Raw genomic sequence first — 26,084 nt, forward strand, 5'->3', positions numbered from 1 at the left:
TAGGTGTGTTTTCTCCTACCTGAACTTCTTTATGATAATAAACTTATACTTTGCATGGGCAATTTTCCCCTACTTTAGGTGACAGCTTGAGCAAAGATCCAACACTGATGTGACAAACAAATGCACACCATTTTTCTTTTAACAACATGAAGAGCATTGTCTTCTCCCCCTCTAAAACTAAGAGCAATTAAATGAAATTAAACTGTGCTTTCAGAGTTATGTACAAACAAATAAAATGTTTCACATTAATTCAACTCCAGTTTACGTCCCAGGAGCAGACATCCGCACAACAACTCACGACCTCTGCAGCAAGGACATGCTGCTGCATGAAGAAGCTGAAATATATTTGTCTGCTCTAAGAATGGCTGTGGCACCTGGGTCTCTTCATCATCAACTCCCGTAAATGATGCACACAAATCATCTTTGCTACCTTTCAGTAACAGATTTCACAGAAACACTGTGCCTGCAAATATATACTATATGCAAATATACAAATATATATATACACAATATATGCAAATATTGTACCCTCAGATTGCCATGTGAAGTGACACTGGGATGTTTCACTGATGGGACGTGGAATAAATGCAGGACTTTTCTGAAGGGTTCACTGCCTACATTGCTGTGCTCTTTTAAAAAATTAAAAAGTAAAGTGTAACTTTTAAGGTTCTGGCAAGTAGTATTTCACTACTTGCATTTCTGTATCTCAAAACTTCCCTTTAAAGAATGCCTCAGAACCAAATCCAGAGCATGGACACCCAGGAATTCTGCTGCTCCACTCCTAACCCCTGCAAGCAGGCTTGGGAGTGCAGCAGCACAAATCACCACACATCCAACACGGGAGTTTCTCAGGCCTGGATTTCAAGAGGGATATAGGAGGATAAGCTGCACCTCATTTTTCATGTGACTCTAATTTCTGTATGTGTTTGGGATTTCTCTGGCCCCTCTGCCTTGAGAAAAGGGAAGGCACCTGTCTCCTGCAGACACCACAGAACAGGGAAGTGACTGGGCTTTATCCCTACAGCAACACAGACCTGGAGGGACCCCGGCAATCCCCAGGAACGTGGATCTAATTACAACTGCTCTGACTTCCCTACAACTATGTTATCAGAAGAATGAAAGTGGCATCGAGTGGGATTTCAGAGTCAAAAGCCTCATGTAACTTGAAGTAGGGAGGATTTGGATAATTTCATGCTGTTCTGGCTTTGATGCACGCGGTGATACCGGCCGACCTCTGCGCGGCTCCGCGGCGCTTTGAGGGAATGCGTTTCATGCACTGTGCAGTGTGAAGTACGTGATTATTTTAATAACCCCAGTCACACATGAATGTATCTTTGCTCTAAGAAAAACAAGAAAACAAGACTAAAAGTATTTATGGTGTTTATAAAACAGTTAGTGCCAAAACACTTACACAACAAGCATCCTTCTGAGCACGAAGCAGGATTAGAAACTAACCCATTTCCTCAAAAGAATTTTACATCCAGAAGAACCAAAGCTTTGGAGAAATTAAGCTGTAAACATGATGGGGTGAGCCCCCATTCCTACATGAATATTTTCCAGCTCATTTGTGATGACCACATGGCCCTTTTCAGCAAAAAGAACAGGGATGAACAGACACATTGTGCCTAGAGTAGAACTGCAAAGCAGTATGGAAGCTGTATACATTTATCTCAAGTTCTCCATGTGACCCAGGAAACAAAGCAACAATAACAACAGTAAAAGAAGACTAGAAGGACAAACTGCAAGAAATATGTGACTGAGCAACGTTTTGGTGGAAGAACAGATTTTTTTTCCTTTGACACTAGCACTGTGTTTTTATTTAGAAGACAGATGTTTAAAAATGCAGAAGTGCATCTAAGAACACCCACTTGTGGGCCCCAGGTGCTGGGCACAGCAACAAGTCTGAAACACTCAGAATGTAAGTCTGAATATTATAGAAAAAACATGAAAGAAAGCAACTATTTGTCACAAAATAAACTAAGTACATTCAGAAGTGTACTGCCACCTCCAAAAACTGTTCAACTGTTCAATCCTCCTTGACCATCCAGCCCCTGTCTTTTACCTACTTGGAAGAGTCAAGAACAGACAACAGAGATAAAGCAGCCTCAGCTTTGCTGATAACTATTCCCAGTCATGACAACAAACCTTGAGCTGTCCACATTTCAGAAGTGTGTTTTAAACTTTTTGGTTTTGTCCACCGCAAGTTTTTAGACTCCAGGTCACTTCTAACAGATTGAACGATCCTCCCCTGCCCCCACACCATCCCATACTTATGTCTGTAAACTTTAAAAAGTTCAGAATTATTTGCAGTAGTTAATATTTGCTGCACTCACACGAAGCTGCCAGCTCTTTGTCTTTTTGAATGAAAACACGCTTTTCTTCTATTTTCCCCACTTTTCTTTTGAATCAAGTAAGAATGAGAATATTATTAAATGAAATGCAAGCTGTCACCTGCATATACAGAACAGGACAGGCATTCCTGGTTGCTGGGAAGTGTCTGGTAAGTGCCACCAGAGGAGAGTTGAGACTTTGAATGATGCCTGTAAAAAGAATATTCCATTCTTGCTTTTTACGGGAGCCTCAGCATTACTTTTAATTTTTTTAATATTTGGGCATGTTTACAAATCAAAGTGTATAAATAAGAGATTTATTCCCAGAGTTGTCACTGCACAGATTCTGCAGCTCACATTTCTGATTTTTTTTTTTTAGTGAAAACATGCAAAAAACAGTTCTAAGAGAGTCCCAGAAGTGCTCTATAAACTATTCCACTACGACTGCTCAACAGCACAGTGTCATAGGTTTTTCAATACGTTTCCAGCTCTTTTTAAATATACATTGTTCCATATAACCCCAATACAAAAATTTGAAGTCAGGGCTGTAAGATGTTTTTGGAAGCAGTTTGACCAGAATTTTGCCACACCAAAACGGAGTCGTCACAGAATTCCTCAAAGCACCCATTCTAATACAGAAAAGAATTAGAAACTGCAAATGAAATGCAATCATGAAAGTGAAGCTGGACCGACCATTCACTTCTTATCAAATTAAGAAACAACTTATATGGTGCCTCTTGCACAGCTGGACTTTGGACCTGGTGGGCTGCCAGCAAGAAAGGAGCCCTGAGCCAGAGAAAGGGGCTATTTGGGATTTTACTGGAAATTTTTCAGCAGTAAAGCATCACTGTTTGCATTTTAGCAAACATTTGGCTTCTCTTTTGGTTTGTTTTGGGGGTTTTTTCCCATAGGGAAATCGACAAATCACAGAGCAGGTTTTCTGGTTAAAAAGGGCTGAACCTGAGTGACCACAAACCTGGGCCTGTTCTACCAAGTCCCATGGGCTCTGCTCCTTTTCCATGCGCATCAGACAGAACTCTAAAATCATCCAAAAAGAGATATTTAACACTGTATGGTGCACGTGTTTTGGTCCACAGGTTTATCCTGATGTGTCTTTGTGGAGGGTTCCTGATACCAAGCAGTTTCAAGACAGCAGCAAACAGCAGCTTCTGTAACACTCTGGAGAACAGAGAGCCAAAAAGCAAGAGCTAAACAGAAGTCGTTCTTCTTCAGGCTTCTTTGTTACCAGAGTGAGGATTGAAAATAGCAGTGGTGATGAGTAACAACGCTGAGTATCAGTTATTGGAACAGAGCCTGACGTTTACTTAAGCGCTAATACCGTGAAATTTAACTTACTGTGTCTGCAGGAGGCAAAACAAAAGTCACACTGAAGTCCTGGAAGAAAGGCTGCTGCTGCTCCTTTCAGAGGAAAAGCAGCCAGTGCTGGCAGCCTCACCTGCCTGCTCACCTGTAGCACCCATCTAAGCAGATCATTTCATATCTAATCTGTACTAATGAGTGCCAGCAAAGCCCTGAGGCTGCCCAGCAGAGGCTTATCCCACAACTGCTGTCTCTGACTAGTCCAAATCCCTGGAAAACACTTGTTTGGATGCTCCCAGCCAGTCCCAGCTCCATCCCTGGAGCTGCAGCCCCCTCAGCTCCCTGTCAGCGGGCAGGGAAGGAGCTCTGGGTGTGTATAAATAAATATATTCACACACCACACCCAGCAGGACAGTGCTGAAGAGTTGTGTACTCTAACTAAAGATTGTTCTGTGTTTATCTGCTGGAATTAACTTCCAATAGGAAAGCTTGCAAGGACTAGAGTGGGGAAATGTGTGAAATAGCTTTTTCTGCTTTCATCTAAAAAAATAACATTTCCTTAAATAAGGAGTTCAACACCCTTAATTAACTAAGTGTAAAATTAGCAAAGAATTGGCAAAACACCAAATTTACCATGTTGTAAGACCATTTTTGTCTTGTTTGATGGGGAAGCAGAACTGTCCAAGCGATCACAACTTCATTATGCTTACAAATACTATAAAATTACTACTTCTGATTCATGACTGCATAGAAAACATTCCTTCACTGGGAGTTTTCAAGGCCAAGTTGGATGAGGCTTTAAGCAACCCGGCCCAGTGAAGTGTCCCTGCCCATAGCAGGGGGGTGGAACAAGAGGACCTTTAAGGTACCTTCCCACCCAAACCATCCCAGGATTCTGTGACTCTGTGAGACTAAAGCACACAGTCAGAAATACAGATTTTCAGATGATTTCTTGCTCCATTATTTTACTTAAAAAAAGGTTTCTATTAAGATTTTTAATGGATCATTTAAAAAAATCATAAATTAAGAAAATACTGCACAATACATCCCCTTCTGCTCAAAACAAAACTCGCAATATGTAACAGATTAAAATGGCAACAACTCCCAGTTGCAACATCACCCTAAATTCCAGCTGAACAAAAACAACTTTACAACTCCCCTTCTTGCCCTCTACCACCAGCAGTAGTTAGGTCCAGGCTATGCATTCCAGAAAGAGCATTGCTTCCTCTTCATTTATTGAATTTATATGGAAGAAGTTCTACAGCAATAGAAAAATTGCGTGGGTATACACAAAAACCACAACTGAAATGAGATGCAACTAGAAATGTACAGATCATCCCAAGCCCAAACTTGAAAAGATGGCATCGAGATTCCAAAAATCATTCTGCTTAGGTATGCCAATTTCCTGGGTCACCAATAATTTTAGTTCTAGGTTGAAAGTGCTGCACAAGCTTAATTTCTGGAAACTTACTGCAACTGCCCTGCTCGTGCTATTGACCCATCACAGATCCACTTGGAGCTTCGGTTTAATCCATCACTGAAAATTCCAATCGCTACTTCATACTCCCAGAGAGGAAAATTTATCATGCAGTTGCTTCTGGTGTCTTCATCTGTGGCCATACCTTACTGCAAAATACCAAATGTTCCGTGATTTACAGGGACTTACAAAGTTGTTATGGAAAATCACTGATCTCAGCACAAAATTTACTTGCCTACAAGCACCAGAATGATGATAAAACTAAGGCCATTTTACTTGCTTGACAAAAATGAGCTGCTCTCACTAGCAAAAATTTGAAAACAGTTCATAAAGCTGGCAGCAACCAAGATGTGTATAATAAAATACATGGATTTACAACTAAAGCAATTACTTAAAATACTTCTTATTTAACTGTTTATTAAGTCATGTGTAATCCTGAGAAAAGCACACTGGCTCAAAACTTCCTGGTAACAAGGTGCTGCAGTTGGGCAGCAGGAGGGGATAAATGAGTCTGATAAAAAACTAACATGTAGACTCCTCAAAGCAACTGCTCATGGTTTTTGCATTATAAATTCAAATAACAAAAATATGAGGAAAATAATAGTTTTTAGCGCTAAAGCTAGAAACTAGGAATACCAGGCTCAATGTTATAAAAGTAGCCAATATATGTGTTTCTGTTTCAGACACTGAAATCCTGACCAATAATGGAAATTGTCACATATAATCCAGCTTGACATGCCCCATCTGTGAGCATCTGCCTCCAGGTTTTGGGATACTCAAGTCTCACACTTCAAAATCACAGCGGGAGAGAGACCAAACTTGGAAAACATGGAACAAAAAGGAGAGATGCAGAGAAAATATCCTCCCTATCAGAAAAAATGATATGTCAGTTAAATTCCCAAGCTGATCCCTTATCACCAGTCCAGAATTTGGAGAGCAGTGCTTAGATACATATAATATTTACTGTGTGAGAAATACAAATCACTTGAATATCCAACCAGTGGATAGAGAGACACAATAGCTTTTGTTAAAAACAACGAAAGAATTTCTACTAGGCCACTCTTGCTAAGTACCCTCAAAATAGGTGGGCTAGCTTATCAGAGCAAAATTCTGCTACACTTGCATGACACTGGAATACTGTACACTTTAATATTAAGATTTCTCCATTATTTACCAACCAGAGTAAGTCCAGATAGAATCAAACTGACAAGCTACCATTTCTACAACAGATTCTGAATAGACTTAATAGGCCCTAAATCTCTAGAGATGCCATTAAAAAAAAAAAAAAAAGCCAGTTGAGCAAGGCAATAATTTTAATTCAGCTACATCAGACACTGCAGGATTTACCTAAATGAGCAAAAACGGAACTTTTCCAGCAAGCCAAACCTCCTTTTTATTAAAAGAACATCAATGATAGGATTTCCTTTCACATGAAAGCAGCATTTCAAGAGCCCTTGAAGAGCCAGGAATGCAGTTTCATGACAAAGCCCCAGCCTGCAGCAGCCATGCACTTTGAGAGACATCAGTGCTGCTCCAAGGTGGAGCAGACACTGCCTGGGAAGCAGCACAGGGAGCTGGTCCCACTGGTACCAGTAAGTGGTACCCCACCTACTCCTTCACACCTCTGTCCCAGCGGCATCAGCAGTGAAAAGGTCACTGCCAGTGGTTTAGAGAAAACCCCAACGCTCAATAACCCAGCTTGCTTTTCCAAACACGCCAAGAAATAAAAGCCTCTCTGAAGGATGGGGCAGGCAGACATGCGTTTTCAAAAGGCCACCATGTGCTCAGAGGAGCTCTTCTTCTCCATTGTGTTCTCTGAGCACAATGTGATAAGTGAACACAGATGTAGCAGTGACATTTGGGGGTGTCCAGCTCCAGCAATCCTGCACACGCTGCCGCTGCCCGGGAAAGCCACAGGGAAAGTCAGGCTGCCGTCGATAGCTGCTGTGCAGGCACCGTGGGAACAACACAGCCCCAGAGCACTGCAACTTTTGCTTTCAGAATTATTACTCCTGGGCTTGAGGAACTGACCCAGATGGTATCAAAATTTGCCAGGAAACAACATTACAATACTCAGTTTGAAAGTTCTTCCTCCCACTAGCTAGAAAGCCTTAGAAGAAGCTACTTAGTAAACTTTGCTTCCCACCTGGAGTACCAGTCTGAATTACCTGTATGTGCCTAGCATAATGTATGACAAGGCAACACAGCTACCTTAGTAACTAAAGCTAGCAAAGAGTGCTCTCCTACATTAAAAAAAAAGCCAGGAATAACTAATTACAACAACAGAAACATTTCCGAGTTCTCTGCAGGCCAACTTCTGATCTGCAGATAACAATGGTAACTACTTGTCCAGACAAACTATCATTTTTCAAGAAAGTACTCAGATAAGAAAATCTTGAGCCTAAATGATGATTTTATTGTCCTACCACTGTTTTCATCTTGGTGACTCCTTTGCAGCTTTGCATTTACTCGCATGACTTGTGTTTATTTGTACGTACATGAACACACCCAACCAAAATCCTGAACTGCCATCAGTCTGGTACAAGTCCCAAGGAGGGAAAGCAAGCAAATTCAGTGAAGAGTTCTTTTCCCCCCTGATTCTTAATTCTTCAAACAACTCTGGTGTTCCACCCAGGAGAAGCAGTTAGTCTCACTGCAAACTACCAGTTACACTGTGATCCTGCGCCAGCGGCAAATCACTTCAACTGCCCTGGCACCATCATTTAAAGTCATTTTCCATTTAAAGACTCTCACATCAGCGCCAGCATAGCCTTTCATTACCCATCCCACTTAATACCCACAATCTCTCCACAGCTCGCTCGCTGGGTCTGCACTGACCAGGCAGCACACAGAGACTGATGTGCGGATTATTGGGATTCCTAATGCTTCTCTCCCCGCTGGCCGAGCGCGGAGCTCTTGGCAGCCTGCCTGACCCGCAACACGTGTGGGTTTGTCAGCCTAATGCACTCTGTCATCCGCACAGGCTCGGGGCGAAGCGGGCCCCCACGGCTCCCAACACTTCCAGCTACTTCACTTCCCAGCCCTGGTGGAAAAGGAGGTACAGAAGTGAGTGTCTGGGTTTTCATTTCCAAGAGGCAAACACGTGAGGTAAGAACAGCAGCATCCAGCACGATCCTTGAACCAAAGGCTGGAGAGTCAACACGAGGCTTTCTCGTACAAAACATCCGTCCTCGCTTGACTGCTGTCTTGCAATGACTCAAAATCTGCGCATCAAGAAGAGAGATCTGAGTAATTTCTTTTTATATAACCTACCTTCTGTTAAACTAAATAATGACAGTCAAAATTCAAAGATATGGACTCAAATTATTTGCGACCAAGTCAGTTGTCACTCATGGATTTAAGGGGTTGTTGCTAAACTGTCTCTATGCCTGGCAATTAGTCAGGGCAGAAAGAAATGAGACTTGGGCATTTTTCTGTATAAAAGATATACTGAGGTATTTTTAGGTGTGAGACAATGCATCAACCCTGTAAATCCCACCGTAAATTCTGACAGGATGAATATACAACAGGAAATACCACACAACGTGCAAATAGCAAATAAATGCAAATTTACCATCATGTGTAACTAAGAAGTGTCATGAAAGTGAAACTGGTTTGTAGATGAATGAAATACAGAAGCCAGCAGAGATCTTACTTGGAAATTGAAGAAAAGAATACTCAGAACACAGTTGAAGTTTCACTTCCTCTGAACAACAAAAGAGAACAGAAAGCTCAAGAACAGCACATGGCACATCTCTACAACCTCCTCAGACAACACACACTGCCCTGACACACCAAGATTTTCTACTTCATATCTGATGTCACGTTACTGAGGTTTTGTGAATTCTATGAGCAGGGAAAGATAAAACTACCAACTACATAACTAAATAGAGGGATTTTTAGACTACATATTACAAAATTTTTTTGCTGCTAATAAACATATACCAATTATTTTAGATTAGCAAACACGGTAACAAAACAATTTAAGGAAAGACACTACTGAGCTACATTGGGTTGGATTCTGGATTAAGTGAACCATCCAGCTCCCAATATAACAATACCTAGGCACTTTAATCTCAGGTGTATTTAGTAAGATATCCCTTGGTTAGGGTTTATTTCTATTTAACTGCAGGGGAAGTTTTTTGAGCTCTGGGACTACACCCCACTGGTGATACACATCTACCAGATTAGAGAAATTACTCGCTTCTGGAGACCTACAAAAATGACTCAGTGGGATTCTACTATGTTATGCTGCTTCCTTCTCTAATTTCTTACTGGATTTGTGCAGCTAAAAGCTTATCACTAGAATTTCCAAGTTAAAGCAAGCTAAAAACAGAACCTTGTTTTCACTCGAACGCATTGCGGAAAACGGAGTTGAGCAATCACTTCCTAAGGAGCTCCTACTCGCACTTTGCACCAAAACTGGGGAGCAAAAGAGCACAAGCTTTGGGGTTAGCATAATTTTCTGAGCAATTACACACATACGAACCATCTAGAGGAAAAACAAGAAAATATTTTTCATCACCACCTCTCTTCATAATCTCCAGCACCACTCAGAGCAGCAGCAAGTGCCAGGATGCAAACCAAACAAACCCTCCCCCATCTGTCTGCACTGCCTAGATGGGACAGCCCTGTCTGCTCCTGCCATTCCTGCTTCCCAAATCCACCTATTCCCCCTTGATGAACCCACAAAGCCAGAGGGGTTGGCATCAGTGCAGTGGCAGCTTTGTCACTGTGAGGAAGGTTCTGAGTACTGAAGCCCCAGAATGAATATTTACAGCCTGACCTGGAATCCAAAACTTGCAATAACATCTTTCAAAGCTGAGTAGCAACTTGGAAAAACACAAAGCTGACTACCTGAAACTGATCGCTTCCACTAAAAACACTGGGGTATGTACAGCAGGAAAGGCTGAAGCAAGCCCTTCATCTGCAGTAACACAAATTTTTGCTTTTCCACTAAGTTTCTTCGGAAGAAATTGAAAGCAATCGAATACCACAGAAAAACACATGGAAATTATCATTATGGCACAAACACATCAGTAGAAAAGCTTTTATGTGCCTCCTTTTAACAAAAGAAAGTCCGCTTGACTGCCTTGAGCCCACGCCCCGAGGCAGGGGCTTGGTTTGGTTTTGTTTCTGTTTATTTCACAGTTTCCCTGTTTATTCAGCTTCTTCCCTCTCCCAGTGGCAGCCAGGGCAGCACAGGCAGGAAGCTCCATCCAAAACCAACAAGCAGCCCTTGATCCTGACAGCCACTTCATGCTGCTCTTTGAAACACAGATAGCCGTGTCCTTGTGAACCTGGAAAAATCTTCAAGTCTTCTCCAAAGGAAAAGGTAGCAAATCACCTCAGAGCTTCCTTGAAAAGAATTCCCCATTTCTGACCCCAAGTGTCACATTAAGCTCAAAGAAGGTGGTGGAGGTGAAGAGGGAAAAGCCAACAAGTTACACACAGTCAAAGCTTGATGTAGCTTAAATGCTACTTACACAGTGGTTAAAAAATTACCAGCGTGAGTTGGAAGAGAACCCTTTGCTCCTTCGCTGGAGGCTGCAGACATTTCCCAGAGATGCTGGTACAGACACCAAATGCTTGGGAAGCATCTGGCTTCTCTGCTCACAGACAAATGCACTTCGGTGGTGTTTCAGACAATACAGCCTACAATGAAGCTTAACCTCAGTGACACCAATTCCACCAGGTTCAAGCAAACTTCTTTGCCTTACACAGGCAGTGGGCTGACAGAGGGATCAGGGCTGAAGAAAGAGTAACATGAACCTTTAAAATACACTTTTCAGCAGAAAATCTGGGTCCTAAGCATCTTTTGCTCATTTTGACATCTGCAGAAGTGCTCTTCTTTGCTCTGCTTCCTTCGGGAATGGAGTGCTGGCATTCAGGTATAAATTCAGCACCTTCATTCTCCAAATCTCAGGTACACCCAGCCAGCAAAAATGCAGTGTGCTTTTCCATCACTGTTCTGCCTCAACTGTCCCCTTTTCTTTACAGTAAGAGCTGAATCACAAGTGTCACCAAAACAGAAAAGTACTCCCATCAAAGTACTTGGCGAAAGAAGTCTCCAAGAAAAGGTTTTTCTCAGCAAAGTGGACTTTTATAGAAAGCAGCAGCAGCAACAGTAGCAGTACTAAGGTTGTGATGATCTGCTGGTTAAAGTTCAATAATATCTACAGAAGATAGAAGCTTAGCCTAAATCAACCCCATGAAGCTGAAAAACAGGCCCTCAGACTTGTGAGGCTCCTTTCATGGAAACCACAGAAAACTAGAAAAGTTATTCTAATATTTAATTCATTATTGCAATCACAGCATCTCTCAAATTCTTTCAACCTAGGTAAGATATTCTTGTATCAGTTGGACTGATTTTTGTACTGATCTAAACTTCCCCTTTTTCACACCTGTTACGAACAGCCCAGCCACGACCCAGGTCTTGGCAGGTAAGGTTCATCCAGATGCCTCAGGACAGAGAGGGAAGAAGACTGGAAGGGAAACACTCCTGGAAAAGCAGAAGTGAAAGAGGCTGCGAATAACTAATACCTGCCTACCCACTGAAGCACACTAATTATAGAGAATAATTGAACAACTGCTTTCCTTACTCAGGGAGGTGCAGATAAGAGGCATGGGCCTTCTCATACCTCAGATGGGAGTTTAAAGTGCTCTCAGCTGGCAGCAATGCATAGAAAAAAGTCACCGGCTGTGACAATTAACAGCTTCATTTTAAGTCTCTTTTGTTCAAGAAACTCTTCCACTCAGACATATTACAACAACCCTTCCTCAACTAAACAGATTTATTCAAGGCACACAGCTACAACCTTAATGATGCTGGGAAGCAGCCACACTGTGTTTTAATGCTGTGGAGTTAAAGGTGTAAAGTGGACAAGGGGCCCTGTGTCCTCCTAAAACCCCAGGAATACTTCACTGCATCAGCTCATTCTATTTAAAACCAGATTCTCAGGGAAACTCAAAAACAAAGCCATGCACCAGCCTGCAGAGGAAAGGGAGAGATGTCCACAAGATGAGTTATTTCAGGACATGCACAGACGCGAAAAATGACCTAGAACTCAGGGTAAGCAGCAAATCCTTAAATGAGATGTAAAGTAAGATTGGATGGATAGATTTCATTTAAGAAGTTGTTTACTAGCAACATTCCAGGAAAAATGTATTTCAATTAACAGAGCTATGTTGATTTTATCCACAGTCTGTCCACTCAATCACTGCTCCTTGGAACTGGATGCGTGGTGGGAATTGAATCTCTTTGTGGGAACAGGTGTGAGCATTTGCTGGAGCTGTGTACAGTTCTGCCTTAACTCCGTTCCAAACACAACCTTCATTAAAACCTCTCTTCATTAAAACATCTCAGTTGTGAGATTTTTGTGCCACTTGCTGCCTGAATTTGAAAAAAAAAAAAAAAAAACAACACTTTTTTCTATAATACACTTTACATAGAGGCTAAAAAGAGACTGCTTGCATAACAGGTCTTATGCAATTTCCCAAATAAATTTCTACCTTTGTATGGGGGGGAAGATTATGATAGCTTGAAGATTTTCAAGGCTGTAGATCGGGCTTCAAAAGCCAGGAGTCCACATGCCATTCAAAACCCTACTGACAATTATTGCCACCACATCAGCACCCAAAGATCCCACCAGGAACAGTCCCCCACTGTGTAATAACAAAAGACAGCCTGACAAAATACACAATTTACCACCAGTGTATATTCTCTAAAGAAGAGGCCGAGACCAGCTAAAGAAAAACAGAACCAAAAAAAGATCACTAAAATGCAACTTTAACTTTATGAACCACCTTCAGCCTGGAGTACTTCGCCAGAGCAAATACAGTAGTAAGTGTCTCGTAGAAAATCTAGACGAAGAAAAAAGCCCACTAAAATACCAGGCAACTGCATGATCATCATGAAGATGTTTAAAAAACAAACAGCCTTCACACTGTAAACAAGCAGGTATTTTAAGTCACAAACAATCCAAGTAACTCAGAGAGCAAACACAAACAAAATATGAAGCCCAAGCAGCAGCACAGAGAAAAATAAGAGAGCAAGGGACTTGTCCAACAGACAAATTTTGACAAGTACTTTCACAGGTCTGAAGAAATTTTTATTCTCCTTAGTTTTTTTTGTCGTTTTCGTGACTTGGTGTTTCTCTGGTCTCCACTCAGCCCCCAGCTCACAGGGCTGGCAGTGACACTGACCCTGCTGTGGAACTGGAACAGCCTTGTGCACCAACCCCTGCTCCAGCTGCTGCTCCAAGCAGGAATCTCAGATCCCCACCCGGGGCACAACTGCAGCCTTGTAGCTGCACTGGGAATATGCTGGAAGTGTCAGTGATTCAGAAAAGAAAAGAAACCTTAAATTCATTTTCTTTGGAAACTGAAGAAGTCCACTGCAAGTTTCAGATCTTGGAGGCCCAGGGGATTTTTAGCAACAGCTGCAGCTGGGTATCAGGGAGCAGAAGAGGGACATCAAGCCTGGCAGAGGCAGCATCCATCCCACCAGAAACTACAGACATTAAATTACACTTTCACAACTGAGCTAATCAGCCTCATTCCAAACAGAAGCTGCATTTATCTTCTCAGAACAGCAGACTTTTTTCTTAATTATCCAAGGTCAGTGGCAGTGAATATTGAGCAAACTGACTTAGGGAAGTAATGCAGACAGAAACCAGGAGGGCAGACAGCCTTACATTTGCTTAGCAGTAGTATCCCATTTTAAAATAAAGTAGCTCTTTTTAGAGACAAGAATTACTTTGTAATTAATCACCAATCACATTTGATAAGGTACCTTTTTAGAAACAGAAATACTAAGTTCTGCACCTGCAAAATTCTCCCGTTTTCACAGAATCAGATAGGTTGGAACAGACAAAATACAGAGTCCAACCCTGCACGGCCAGGTCCACCACTAAACCATGTCTCCAAACACCACACCTACACATCAGTTAAGAGAAAAAAAACACTTTTAGATGTTAGAGTGCAAAGGTTTAAGACAACCGAAGTGTTCAGCAGTCAGCTAAAGGAAGAAAATTACATACATTTTTTATCAAACTCACCCAGAATTAGAGCAACACCTCAGAATTTTCATCACCATCCCTGTGTACAGAAGATATTCACAGATATTAATATAAAAAACTTGAAAGCACTACACCTCCAATCCAATTCCTACAAGACAGGAGGTCTGAGGTGCACAGACTCACCTGCTGCCTTGCTGAAATACACAGCTTTGCCTGACAGGTTCGAGCTTGTCACAAGGCAGAAACTACTCTGGAAGGCTCAAGAGCCATTTCAGCTCCTCTAAAAGCACAAGTGGTTAAGGGCTGACAGGTACTGCATAGCAGAAAGGTATTGCATAATTGCCCTGAAATATCTATTCAAAAAACTCCACAACAGAAATGCATATTATTCTCAGGAGCTGGGGAGTTTTTTCATGTGGCATCCGTAATTACATAGCAGCTGAAGATTTCTGCAAACACAGAAGGAAAGAATAGTTCCAACAAGCCTAACATGAGCAATGTTCTTGGATTGACCAGGGCCTGATGAGAAGGACATCAGAGAAAAGGAAGGGAAGAGGGAAGGTGCAGAAAGATGTCTCCATAAGTCTCGTGATGGAACTGACACATCAGCAACAAACCTGCCCTGACCATAATGATCTGGGACAAAAAGCATCACCCTTTAAATGCACAGTGGTCCTCAAGCAATGCAGGGATTGCACGGGGCTGTGTTTCTTTCCAAGTTACATCCTGGCTTCCTAAGCTTGCTGGGTACATTATATAACTATTAATTACACCGCTGTTCGGCGTGCTTTTAACTGCAATGATTCAAACTGCTTCCAGGAGCTCACTAATCCAAAGTACAATCCTCCTGACAGCAACTGACAGATTCAGAATATTCAGTTCTAGCTGAAAGGAAGACAAATCAAACCCCCTCATCTGTCTGCTGCAAAAAGAGCCAATATTCCTGCTGACCTGACCCACAGCTCCGTCAGGGGCTGGGACACGCTGTCCACAGGACAGCTCTGGGAAGCAGCAGGAGCTAAGCTGTGCTAACACAGCAGAGATTTCTTTCCAATGGCCACCTTCAGATTTAGAGGGGAAACAGAAAATTGGGTCTGGTTTGCATTTCCTCACAGGCACTGAAAGGTTTCAGCCATCAGCTCCTGGACCCAGCAGACACCCTCCACAGCCATGTGCTCTGCCTGTGCCCTTCCCAGGCAGGACCTACCCTGCAAGCTCCAACGCAATTCCACGTGCACTATTTATCCCTCCTGCTAAGTCATGCAGTAGGCTAATTACTTAACTACCGTAATGATATTTTGCAATGGATGTACTCTGTTATACTGGTTTTCATGAGCTTGCTTGTGCTGCATGTTTTGAGAAAAGAGCATATTCTCTTGGAGTATAAAAAAGCCCAGGTTTGAGATTCATTTCAAGCCTAAGAGCTGGATGTCCGAAGTGATTTTTTGGAACTATCAATGTGTTCTTAATTAAAACAATGTTAGTATATTATTTGATTTCTGCTGTATCTGCTAACAACCACAGAAGATGTTTTTTTCATTAATCTAATGAAATATGAAAATAGCTATTAACAATTTGTACATGTTAATGACCAAGTTTTTCCTTCCAACAGAATGATGTTTGCCTTTTAAAACTCTTCGAGACTTCAGTTAGCATAATTACCAAACATCTGAAAGCTGACAGACTGGCAACATCTTTATTAACAAACTTAAACTCAAGTCAAAAGACATTTGCATGTCTTGCTTACCACCACATTAAACTTTACTGGGATAAATGCTCATCTTCAGACTCAGAGAACTGATACTGTAAAACACTGTTTAGAAGCAGTTTTTTTCTGTATGCTCAACATGATGGAAGCTACACAGCACAGCAATTAAACAATTATTTATGTCTCCCTACCCCCAGGATGCTCTTCAGGCTATGCATGATTCAAGGTGTACTCGCAGCAGTTTTGTGGAGAGATGAACAGGATTTCAAAAAATTCAACAGTCCCAGTAGTTCAGAACTGGTTGGAAAACTTTCTCTGCCTGAAGCCAGCAATTCTTCCAGGAGGAACTTTATTTTAAAAGCTGTTAACAGTAATACCCTGAACTGGCACAAGCAGGGAAAGCAGCAAGTCACGATAATCGACCTGTCTTACCTACTAATAATCTGCTGGCTATACAAGCAAAGACATGGATACAACTCCAGGGAGAAGGAATGTAATCTTTTTGATACAAGTGAGCACGTAGATGAGGCTCATTGAAAACTGTAGCTCTGCAAAATATGGTGAATCTCTTGGGTTTTTCTGGGTAGTTTGTTTCATTCTGCTTGAAAACAAGAATATGTTTGGTCACCTAGGTGCTCTCTTAAGAAAAAACAAACCTAAAAACAAATAGAAAAGAACCAGATCCAGAACTGTAGCAGTCTCAGGTTCTGTTCCGACTTTAGAGGCTCCAGGAAGACCAAGAGCAAAGAGCAGTCTGAGGAATCCTCTGCTTACATGGACACAGACCACGCTATTCCCTGAAGTCTTTGTTTAGGGCTTTACTCAACACATTTCTCAAATCTTTTTTTTTTTTTTTTCCTGTTAAAAACATCTACTTGAACAAACAGTCCCGGAAGAAAAGCAAGATCACAAAAGACAACCATGTTAAGTTTCATGTCATCTTACTCCCTTTCTTCTCAGTGCATCGATCCCAGAGGCCTGATCCAGCCCTTGCAGCTGACAGCAAAGTGCTGCACTGATTTCTGCAGCCTCTGGACGTGACTCAAAAAATCAATGCAAGGAGCAAAAGGTCACATTCTCCCCAAGCATCAGCTACCTGTTGAACCAAGACAGACTTGCAGATGCCAGCACATTCGGAAATAAAGCGACCAACTGTTATTAAACTCATTTCTAAGCACGGTGTCAGTATTCCCACACCCGTGACTAAGTAAACCTGCTCCTCACACTACACCTTTGTGGAAAACAAAAACAAACTAAAATAACAAACCACTCATGCTTGTGACAGCTTTTATAAACAAGTAAGTGCAGTACACAGCTGTATAACTTCAGAGTTTTGAATTCCGAGTGCCAGTGGGAAAGTTAGTCTGGCTTGAAACTCAGAAAAAATGGCAAGAGAGGAAAAACTGGAGAGATGGAAATAAAACTAAAGTACTGCTCAGTGCTATCCTTCACTGTCCCTGCACATTAGGGAAAACCCTGAGAACTAGAACAGGTACATTATTACAGATCTTTTTCCATTACTTGCTTGACATGCTGGGCCATTGGCAGCACAAATGCTTCTTTCAGGCACAAGAAGTGAGACTGTCCTCCTGTTTCACATCTTTGTAAGTGCACAGGCTGAACATAAAAGTGTGATCTCCCATGCATTCATAGAGCAGGTATGCAGCACGTGGGCACGATATTCTACCCACATTCTGTTTGTCATTGATTTATCTATCAATTTGTTAACTTGTAATTGGAAAAAATGTCATCCCCTTCATAGAGGCAGGACAGTTTTTCCTTATCAGAAAGTTTCACTGTTGCTTTTTTCAGTGCTGATTCAGTGTGTCTCACTCAGCCCAGCAGTGTAAATTCCTGGCCTGCACTTGTGTATTCCCAGCTGATGCAACCCAGGAGCCTCAAGGAACCTTCACAGGTCTGCAGCTCTGAATGCAAATGTGTGGTCCCAGCTGGCAGAGGTGCTGCCAAACCGTCACTGTCAATAAGTCATCTAATGAAGCTCAAAATTTCAGTTTGAGCTCTGCTATTCCAGCCTGTCCCTGTGGACAGCCCCCACAGTCCCGTGGATGCCAACAAAGCGTATCTTGTATCTCGGATGCATCAGACCTTCTCGACCTCAGAAGTTAAGCAACTTACAACTAACTTGACTCACATCCGGGAATAAGTACTCCTAATTAATGACTCCTAATTGCTGCCAGAGCCCTGTATTCCCACACCCATGACAAAGCATGTTCCTCACTCTGCTAACCCCTATGTAAAACAGCACAACTCTGACAACCCCATGCCTTTAGCACCACACAGCTGAGCCATTCCTCCCACACTTCAGCAGCAAAAGCATCGCTGTACACGAGAGAAAAGAAGTGTACAAGAAGTACCCACCACACCATTCCAGCAGCTCAACATCACTTGCTTTCTGGCTGCCCTCGCTCTTTTTTTTTTAACCATTATCTATACAGTTCAGAGAAAGGAAGATAAACATTGTTTGTTAAGTCTGACTTCACGTGCAGTTCTTGAGAAGACATTTCAGAACCTAAAGTGATTCCCAAAAATGAACTTTACCTCCTACAAGCTGTATGTGGACTTCATAGTGCATTTACTTGACAGACAGGTAAACATATGCAGGTGAGTTACCTGAATGTCCAGATTCACAGCAAGTTAAAGCTTTCCTTCCCCATAAGAAGTCATGTCCAAGCTGCCAGCCCCCTGCTCACAGTGCTGGAGGGTACAGAAACACCCACCAGCCACTGTGAGCAACCCTCTACACCCCACATTTACAGCTTCTGTGTGTGCCCTGCTGGAACTGACCATCTCTGGACACAGAGTCTGCTACACAAGGTTTGCAGCCTTGTATCCTGTACCAGGAGCACTCCTGCCCACCTTGCGGGAAGTCCATGCTTGCTCCTGATGGGATCACTGCTGTGGCTCCCAAGAGCCCAGAAAGGAGGAGAGCAGCCACGGAGGAACAGCAGTTTGCAGGTCAACTCACTCTCCCTGGGCAAAGCTGCCCGATGCCCAGCACACCCTGAATCCAGCTCAGTGCTGCTGCCACACACCAGCACTGTCCCTGGGACAAGCCACCCTTCCTCAGTGCCTGGTGCTTTGCCTTTCGCTCTGACAGAAACCCAGCGCCAACAGACTCTGCTGCAGTAACTTCTGCAGTAACCCCCGGGCTTCCCTTTCAACACTTCTCCAATTAAGACCCACTGCCCTCCAAAGCAGCCAGCTGCCTGTATTTTCTCCACCAGTCAAGCTACTTGTGTGCAAAACCAAAAAGACACACACAATTCCCTCAGAATAATTCACCATTTTTACGGGCAGCATTTTTACGTGACGCAGGTTTACGAATCGCTAATACTACGCTGAATCACAAACATTTCCTAAAGCTTATTAAATATTTCTGTTAAATTGATCCACATCCATAGGTAACAAATGAAAACGGTTTTATTTCTCTGCGAGGCACCTGTAATAACGGAGCAATGGCAGCAAACAGGCACCAACCAGCTCCCTGGCCCTATTAGCATTACAGAGGAAAGCCTCCCCTTCTGCTGCTAATGATGCGCTCTACCCTGTATCCCCAGGAGACAAATGACTGCACTGGCTGATTGACTCCATCACAGGGCCATCATCCATCAATGTATTGCCTCTCTTATTGAAATCTCATCTCAGGAAGAGAAAGTGCTCTGTGCCACTTCCGAAAAAAACAGTGAAAGCACTTTCAGAATAAGAGCTCCAAGATATATAATGAGAGCCAAATATTTCAGCAGAGACACACATTTCCAGCAACCTGAACAGATCAGCATGCTTTGTCCACCCAGCACAAGTAAGATTTACGTCCTTCTGCTAAACTAGATCTTTTTTCTTTTTAATTAAACAAAGGAATGAAACACGTAGCATAGACATTAATTCCTTGATCAAATTATAACAGAGACAGTGAATATAATCATACAGATTAAAAATGGCATCCCGAGGATATTTAGCTCACTGACTTGCCAAAGGGTGAATTCCAGCAACTCTTACACAGGCTGAAATCACATTAACATCATACAAGCCCCACTGACATCTGCAAACAGAAGTGAAAAAAAATATAAAGCCTTCCATGTACTTATTTACTAAATAGATTAAAAAAAAGAAAAGAAGAAAAACAACCAATCCTATTCCATTAATAAATACCCCTATAATTTATAAAACTCTGCACATATGGGACTGGGGTGCAGGGAGTAACCCACACTCACCACCCATCAGGCAGTTTTCTAATCAACTTTACATCACTGAAGCCACCAAATCCCAGCAGTTCTTCATCCTCTGTCCACCTCCCCAAATCGAACACGTGAAGCAGCACATGAATTAACCAGACACTGTTCCATGCGCACAAAAATAATTTAGTTCAGATAAAAGATTTTAGATTAGGATCAGCCTCACTTCTGTCTACTCAAAAATATAAATCTGAAGAAGGCAGCTTTATCTCAGGCAAGATATTTTGTCTCACTTAGCACCTCTGCATGTTACAAACAATTCATTATAACTCTGAAATCCCCATGAACAATCTGCTCAAGAAAACATGTCTAAACATTTATTCCTTGTTTAGCCCTAAACAAAATCCAAAACTGATTTGTTTTGCTTCCATTTTATTTAAAGACAACCAATCTGGTAAGATCCCAAAACTAAAGTTTTTGGAACTTCTGAACAGAGAATCATAGAACGGCCTGGGTTTGAAGGGGTTCTAAACACCACCTTGTTCCAACCACTCTGCCATGTGGAAGGGCAGGGACACCTTCCACTATCCCAGGTTGCTCCAAACCCTGTCCAACCTGGTCTGGAACAGTTCCAGGAATGGGGCAGCCACAACTACTTTGGGCAACCTGTGCCAGGGCCTTACCACTCTCACTATGAAGAATTTCTTCCTAAAACCTAATTTAACCCTTCCCTCTTGTCCAGTTTGAAGCCATTCCCCTTGTCCTGTCCCTTCACGCCCTTGTAAAAATTCCCTCTCCAAATCTTTAGTACCCTGAGCCTTGTAGCATAAGGGAGTGCTCCACAATCCCAGGCCAGTGTCTCAGGAAAGACCACATACAGTTCAAATCAGGTCCCCTAGTTTCATGACCCATATTTTAGATCTCTACAAGCCCTTTTCCTCATGAATTTCCAATATTACCTTGCAGAAGATTGGCTGTGCGTGTACTTTGAACTTTCAGAAACACAGGGAGAACTTCAGGAATAAAATATTATCAAAGCAACACCTAGTTTGAAGCAATTAATTTTGGGTTTTGTAGGGAGAACTTGAGATTCACATGATTTGGAATAAAATGGGTTACTGAACAGTCAAAAAAACCCAGTGGGCCAGCAAAGAGAAGTGATGCTTTTCTCTCCCACTTATACTCGAGCCAGTCAGAATTACTATCTCTCCCATGTTTAACAGGCAGTGATTTTGTTGCTGTACCAATTAGCACTCTGCTACAAAGAACATGCTCCTAATTAATAGCTGCTTTATGGGAAGAGCAATGTTAAGGATCTGGTTGTACCTCCAGATGTACCAAAAAAAGTGCAAAAGGAGCTCTGCTTGATGTAAAGGAAATCTGTCTGCACAAAGAGACAATCAATGTATTTAGCATATGTCAGCTGTAAAAGGAACTTACATAAACGTAATGGAGGCATTTCCACATTATTTCTGTTGTATCCTGTAATCCTGGACATCTGCTTAGGGTAGCATGGATGGGCTACTCAGTGTTCCTGGTCTGCTTTTTTTGCTGTGCCCTTAACACAAAGCAGCAAGGAGGGAAATTTGCCCTTATCTGTCTGAAACAACTTTAAATAAATACTCATAAACCCTCCTGTAAGACTCTTTCCCTCTGGAAATGGCCAAATTTCTCCCTTTACCTTGTGAAGAAATATCCTAGTGCAAAGAGGCAAAGTACAGCTGCAAGACACAGCCACAGAAAGAGTCTGTATGAATCTTATTTCAGGTCAGAGCTACACATTACGAAACTCCAGCGCACCTTGCGAGTGACCTACATTGCAGGACTGGAACCCACTAACCTACAGAACCACCTGAAATCCCATAAAATAGGTCAGTGGGTTTCCTCCTAAGCAGAATTCCCCAGACAAGGAGAGATGCACAAGAAATAAAGGACAAGCAGAGCACATGCTTTGCGTGATGCAGGAGCCGAGTGTCTCGCCCTGCTGCCATATTCCTGCAGACCAGCAGGACTCCCCAGAAGTGCTGTGAACTTCTGTGCTCCTCACTGAGGGACCCTGGAAGGACCCGTTTGTTCAAGCCCAATGGAGCAGGAAGAAAAGGAGCAATGCCACAGCATGAACAGTAAGCCTACCAATAATGCAAAGCAGCTGGAGTACAAGTGATACCCGATTCAAGATCAGCAGTGAACTCGTCTGGAGTTATAGCAGGGGTGTCCAAATTACACAAAAGCCAGGTGTAGCCAGCCAAAACAATCCATCCTGCCCACAGCACATTTCTTGATTCTTTTCCCCCCTCATGAGGGTCTTGGTTCTCACGAATTTTCTTTAGAGACATAAAAATTCAGTAAAAACAGAGTCCCAGGGTGCTGCATGCTGCTGGGTAACACCAACACCGAGCACAGGACACTCAGCCAGGATGCCACAGGAGCAGAGCATGGCCACAGGGAACCACACCTTGCATCCACCACTTCCCTCCTCTCAACTATCACTCCAGGCAACACTGCACACTGTCTTATTTCCAGTCCAACCAATTCCTCTTACCAGACAAACCCCACATCAGGGTGCAAACACACCCACCAGCCGTGCAAAGGCAGCAGCCCCTCCGCAGCAGCAGCTGATGGGAACATGAAACAATCAGGGCAATTAAGAAAGGCATGCAGAGAGAGTTGCTCTGCATTCCTCTGCCTACCAGTTCCCCACGAGGACCTGTTGGGAGCCAGGGGTCAGCATCCCAGTGGACGCAACGTCTGTTCACAGCAATAAAAGAGTTGCATGCCCCCTCCTCCTACATGCACATACATACTTTGATTTAGATTCCTGTCTCCCAGAAAAGCAGCCTATGGAGGAAGGGAAAAATGAATAATATCCACGCTGCATATTAGCAGTGATGTATCAACATACTCGGTGTTGCAGTTTATCCATTAGATCTTCAGAGAGTCTCCATGAGAAATCAGAGATTGACGTTAAACCCTACTACCCACAATTAACCCAAATGGGTACTCTACAGAAATATTATCAACAACCCTTATCCATGCTGAAGATTTTATTATTTAACCAAAAGATCCTTCTATCCTAACAAAAAAAGGAAAACAAGTATAGCTATTATTCCTTAGTAGGACATTCAGGGAAAAAAAAAAAAAAACGTGGCAGAAGCAAAGTGAGTCACAGGAACCACCACAGTCCCCTACTGAATTTGCCACCCACAGCTTCTCAGGTACCCAAATCTGACAGCCACAGCAAAGGGGTATTGCCTTGGTGCTGCACGTCAACACTGAGGAGTCTCCCTGCTGAGAATGATTTCCCAGAGGTGCTGAGATCTAAGAGAAATCCTGGGGTGATGGTAATGAGATCATTAATGCCAGAGCCAAACACCGCAAAGAGCAAATCAGGACACAGCTCTCACTTCTTTCAAACAGCCAAAGTACAAGACACAGATCTTATGCCAGGGTTATGCTTGCACCAGGCTGACAGATAATAGCTGATCGGAAGCTGAACAGCTTCATCTGCTCAGTTGAAGCCTCACAGACTAAACTCCATGCTAGTTTAAAAAATAAGTGTAGCACGAATCTGTACCAGAAGTCAGTTCATAATGGATCAATACTCCAAGCCATGTGGCTGAGACTCATGTGGTTCTGCAATACAAGTCACAGATTCAAACTTGGTGTGCTGTCAAACCACAGCCCCAGAATCCAGGGTTTGCTGTGAACCATCAGCATTGTCTGCTTGTCAGATGGTGTTTGCTCCTGCCCTTGGCTCCTCTGCCCTGGTGGGCTTGCCAGATCTAGCAGCAGCACTCCCCAAATCCACAAAATAACAGCCACTTACTTTTAGGCAGCGCTGGTGAATAAGGAATGAGACAACAGAGGTCTCGAGAACTCCTGGCACATGGGCAAACATTTTCCAAATAGGTATTGTGCATTTCAGCACTCAGCTGTACCAGGCAGAGTTACACTGCACCCTCCACTGCCACAACAGCACTCCCTGAGGGGACGCATCCTCAGGATGTGGCTGGTCCAGCGGGACACTGCCACAACTCCAGGCTGCTACAGAACATGCCTCGCTCCTCCTAAACCAACAGCCATTTAAATTCAGCAATCAACAGGGAAAACAGGGATGATTTAACAATAGATTTAAACAGCCAAATAGTAAAACAAATATTCCAGAGTAAAAGCACCAACACTGCCTCCACAACAGGTTTTTTTTTTTAGACAAGTTATATATTGCAGAAATTAAGCTACTTAAAGGCCACCTATGATGCTAAATAAAACCTACCTTAATGCAAGTGAAAGCTAACTAACTTGAGAGAACCAAATTAAACCACCTGGCTTCCAACCTACACCACAGCCACACATCACCGCGAGTTTTCAGAGCAGTCCTGCAAACACATGGCAAATAAGCAGGGCACATATTACTCGTATGAAGGTCAGGATCATAAGCCTGATTCCTCATTCCAGGAATAGCAGGACTATCTGGTGCCTATTCTGGTCAGCCCAGCTTGGATGCAGAAGAGAATGCTTTTCTGTGGTGACATGGACAGTAGTTTGCATCCTTCAAGGTGGTAGCTCAGATCCTGCAAACATGAGAGTTTTCTGCAAAACTAAAGGGAAACAAAGGCCAGTATCTGAGACATCTGTTCCATACAAGAGAATTCTTTTTATAAATATAAACAGTTTTAGCTTGGCCTCCCCTCAAAAAGAAGGACGGCAAGAAGGTGAAGCACTCCTTGGGCACTCCACAATGAAGCGTACATTCACATCACTTGATGCAAATTCCAAACCCTGGACTTCAGGCATACAGGTATAAGCAACAAATAAAACAGAAATGCTTGCCTAATTTATACCTCGCAGAGGACATGCACATTTCAACTCAGTTTTGTACTAAAAGCTACCATTGTTTAGTTCATTTGCATATCAGACATCCATTTGTTGCTTTCACAGTTTCCACTGACTTTAAGTGCATTTCTCTGTACTCAAGGCACATTCATGATAAGAGGATGTGGAGTTTGGAAAAGAAAAGCATTCATCCCAAATTTAGAGAAAAATTAACATCAGAGAAGCTCCACCACATCCCACCACTTGCCTACTCATCCAAAAAGAAAGTTTAAAAAACCAGTTTCCCCAAAATCATAAGGAGGGGGGAGCAAATATTCTCCTTCACAATAAAGTCTGAAAACAATCCCACGTAGAAACACTTCACAGCCCTGCCTGGGAGGAGAGAGGAAGTTACAAGAGGTGTACAGGAACACAATATACGTAAACTATCAGAGAACCAAAGGAGAAGAGGAGCAAGAATGCCATTAAGGAAAACAAATAGAAACAGAGAGCCATCACCTACCCCCAAATAGGAACTCACAGGAAATACGAGGCCAAATCCTGCCCTCACATTCTTAGGAAATCCAAAGTAAACTTTCCTTCCGTGTTTGAAGAAGTAATGGATATTGGAAAGGAACATGCGTCTGTGGAGCAAACTTCCTGGCAGAAGTTTCAATACTACTCAGTCTTCTCCTGAGTGCAGGAGCTGGTGTTGCTACACCAGAGCAAACCACCAGAAGAGCCACAGGACACAAGTGAAAGTGGTGACCAGCAGCAGTTCCCTGTGCTGTGACACCAATAAAAATCTCCAGGAAAGGAATAAGGCGCTGTAAACCCCAGCAAACAGCTGCCCACTGCTCACTCTGCAGCCAGCTAAATCATCATCTCACCCAGCTGGGCTCTGTCTCAAACAGAGCTGGTGTCTTTGCCATCATCCTCACAGAAGGAGAACAGTAAAAAACCTCACCATACTTGCCTAAATAGAAAGTAATAAAAGTTTAACCATAAAAGAGCAAGAACCCAGGTGAGGAAAGGAAGTTAGTGACATACTGTAACAAATCCAGCATTCAAGCGCTAAAGGTTTAATATAATCTTTGCACAACAATTCTTCAGAGATGGATTTGACCTAATTTTTATTTAAAAGTGCACCTGAAATATTTATAAACAGCTCCTTGAAAAAAACAGTCGAGTGCAATTTAACTGTTTAGCCTCTACAACGATTTT

At 42.6% G+C, this 26,084-nt stretch overlaps 1 protein-coding gene across 5 annotated transcripts in view; it reads right to left on the bottom strand.

The window, feature by feature from the left end:
• RYBP (RING1 and YY1 binding protein) overlaps positions 1–26,084 on the bottom strand; it is a 38,052-nt gene that overhangs the window by 8,193 nt on the left and 3,775 nt on the right. Inside the window, exons 1-2 of one of the 5 annotated variants that reach the window (XM_066195403.1) lie at positions 14,331–14,402; positions 14,187–14,226 (exon numbers count right to left, since the gene is read on the bottom strand). The exons of 3 other annotated variants lie outside the window; for them this stretch is intronic. In XM_066195403.1, the coding sequence (XP_066051500.1) occupies positions 14,187–14,224 (38 nt within the window). In that variant the 5' untranslated portion in view covers positions 14,225–14,226; positions 14,331–14,402. Of the gene's footprint in view, positions 1–5,121; positions 5,263–14,186; positions 14,227–14,330; positions 14,403–26,084 lie in introns of those variants that run through there. One more of the 5 variants, XM_066195402.1, reaches the window with a different exon arrangement.

This window comes from Chamaea fasciata, unplaced genomic scaffold (genome assembly GCF_029207755.1).
Source record: "Chamaea fasciata isolate MVZ Bird 193981 ecotype frontalis unplaced genomic scaffold, bChaFas1.0.hap1 SCAF_13, whole genome shotgun sequence".
In the NCBI taxonomy this organism is placed as follows: Eukaryota; Metazoa; Chordata; class Aves; order Passeriformes; family Sylviidae; genus Chamaea; species Chamaea fasciata.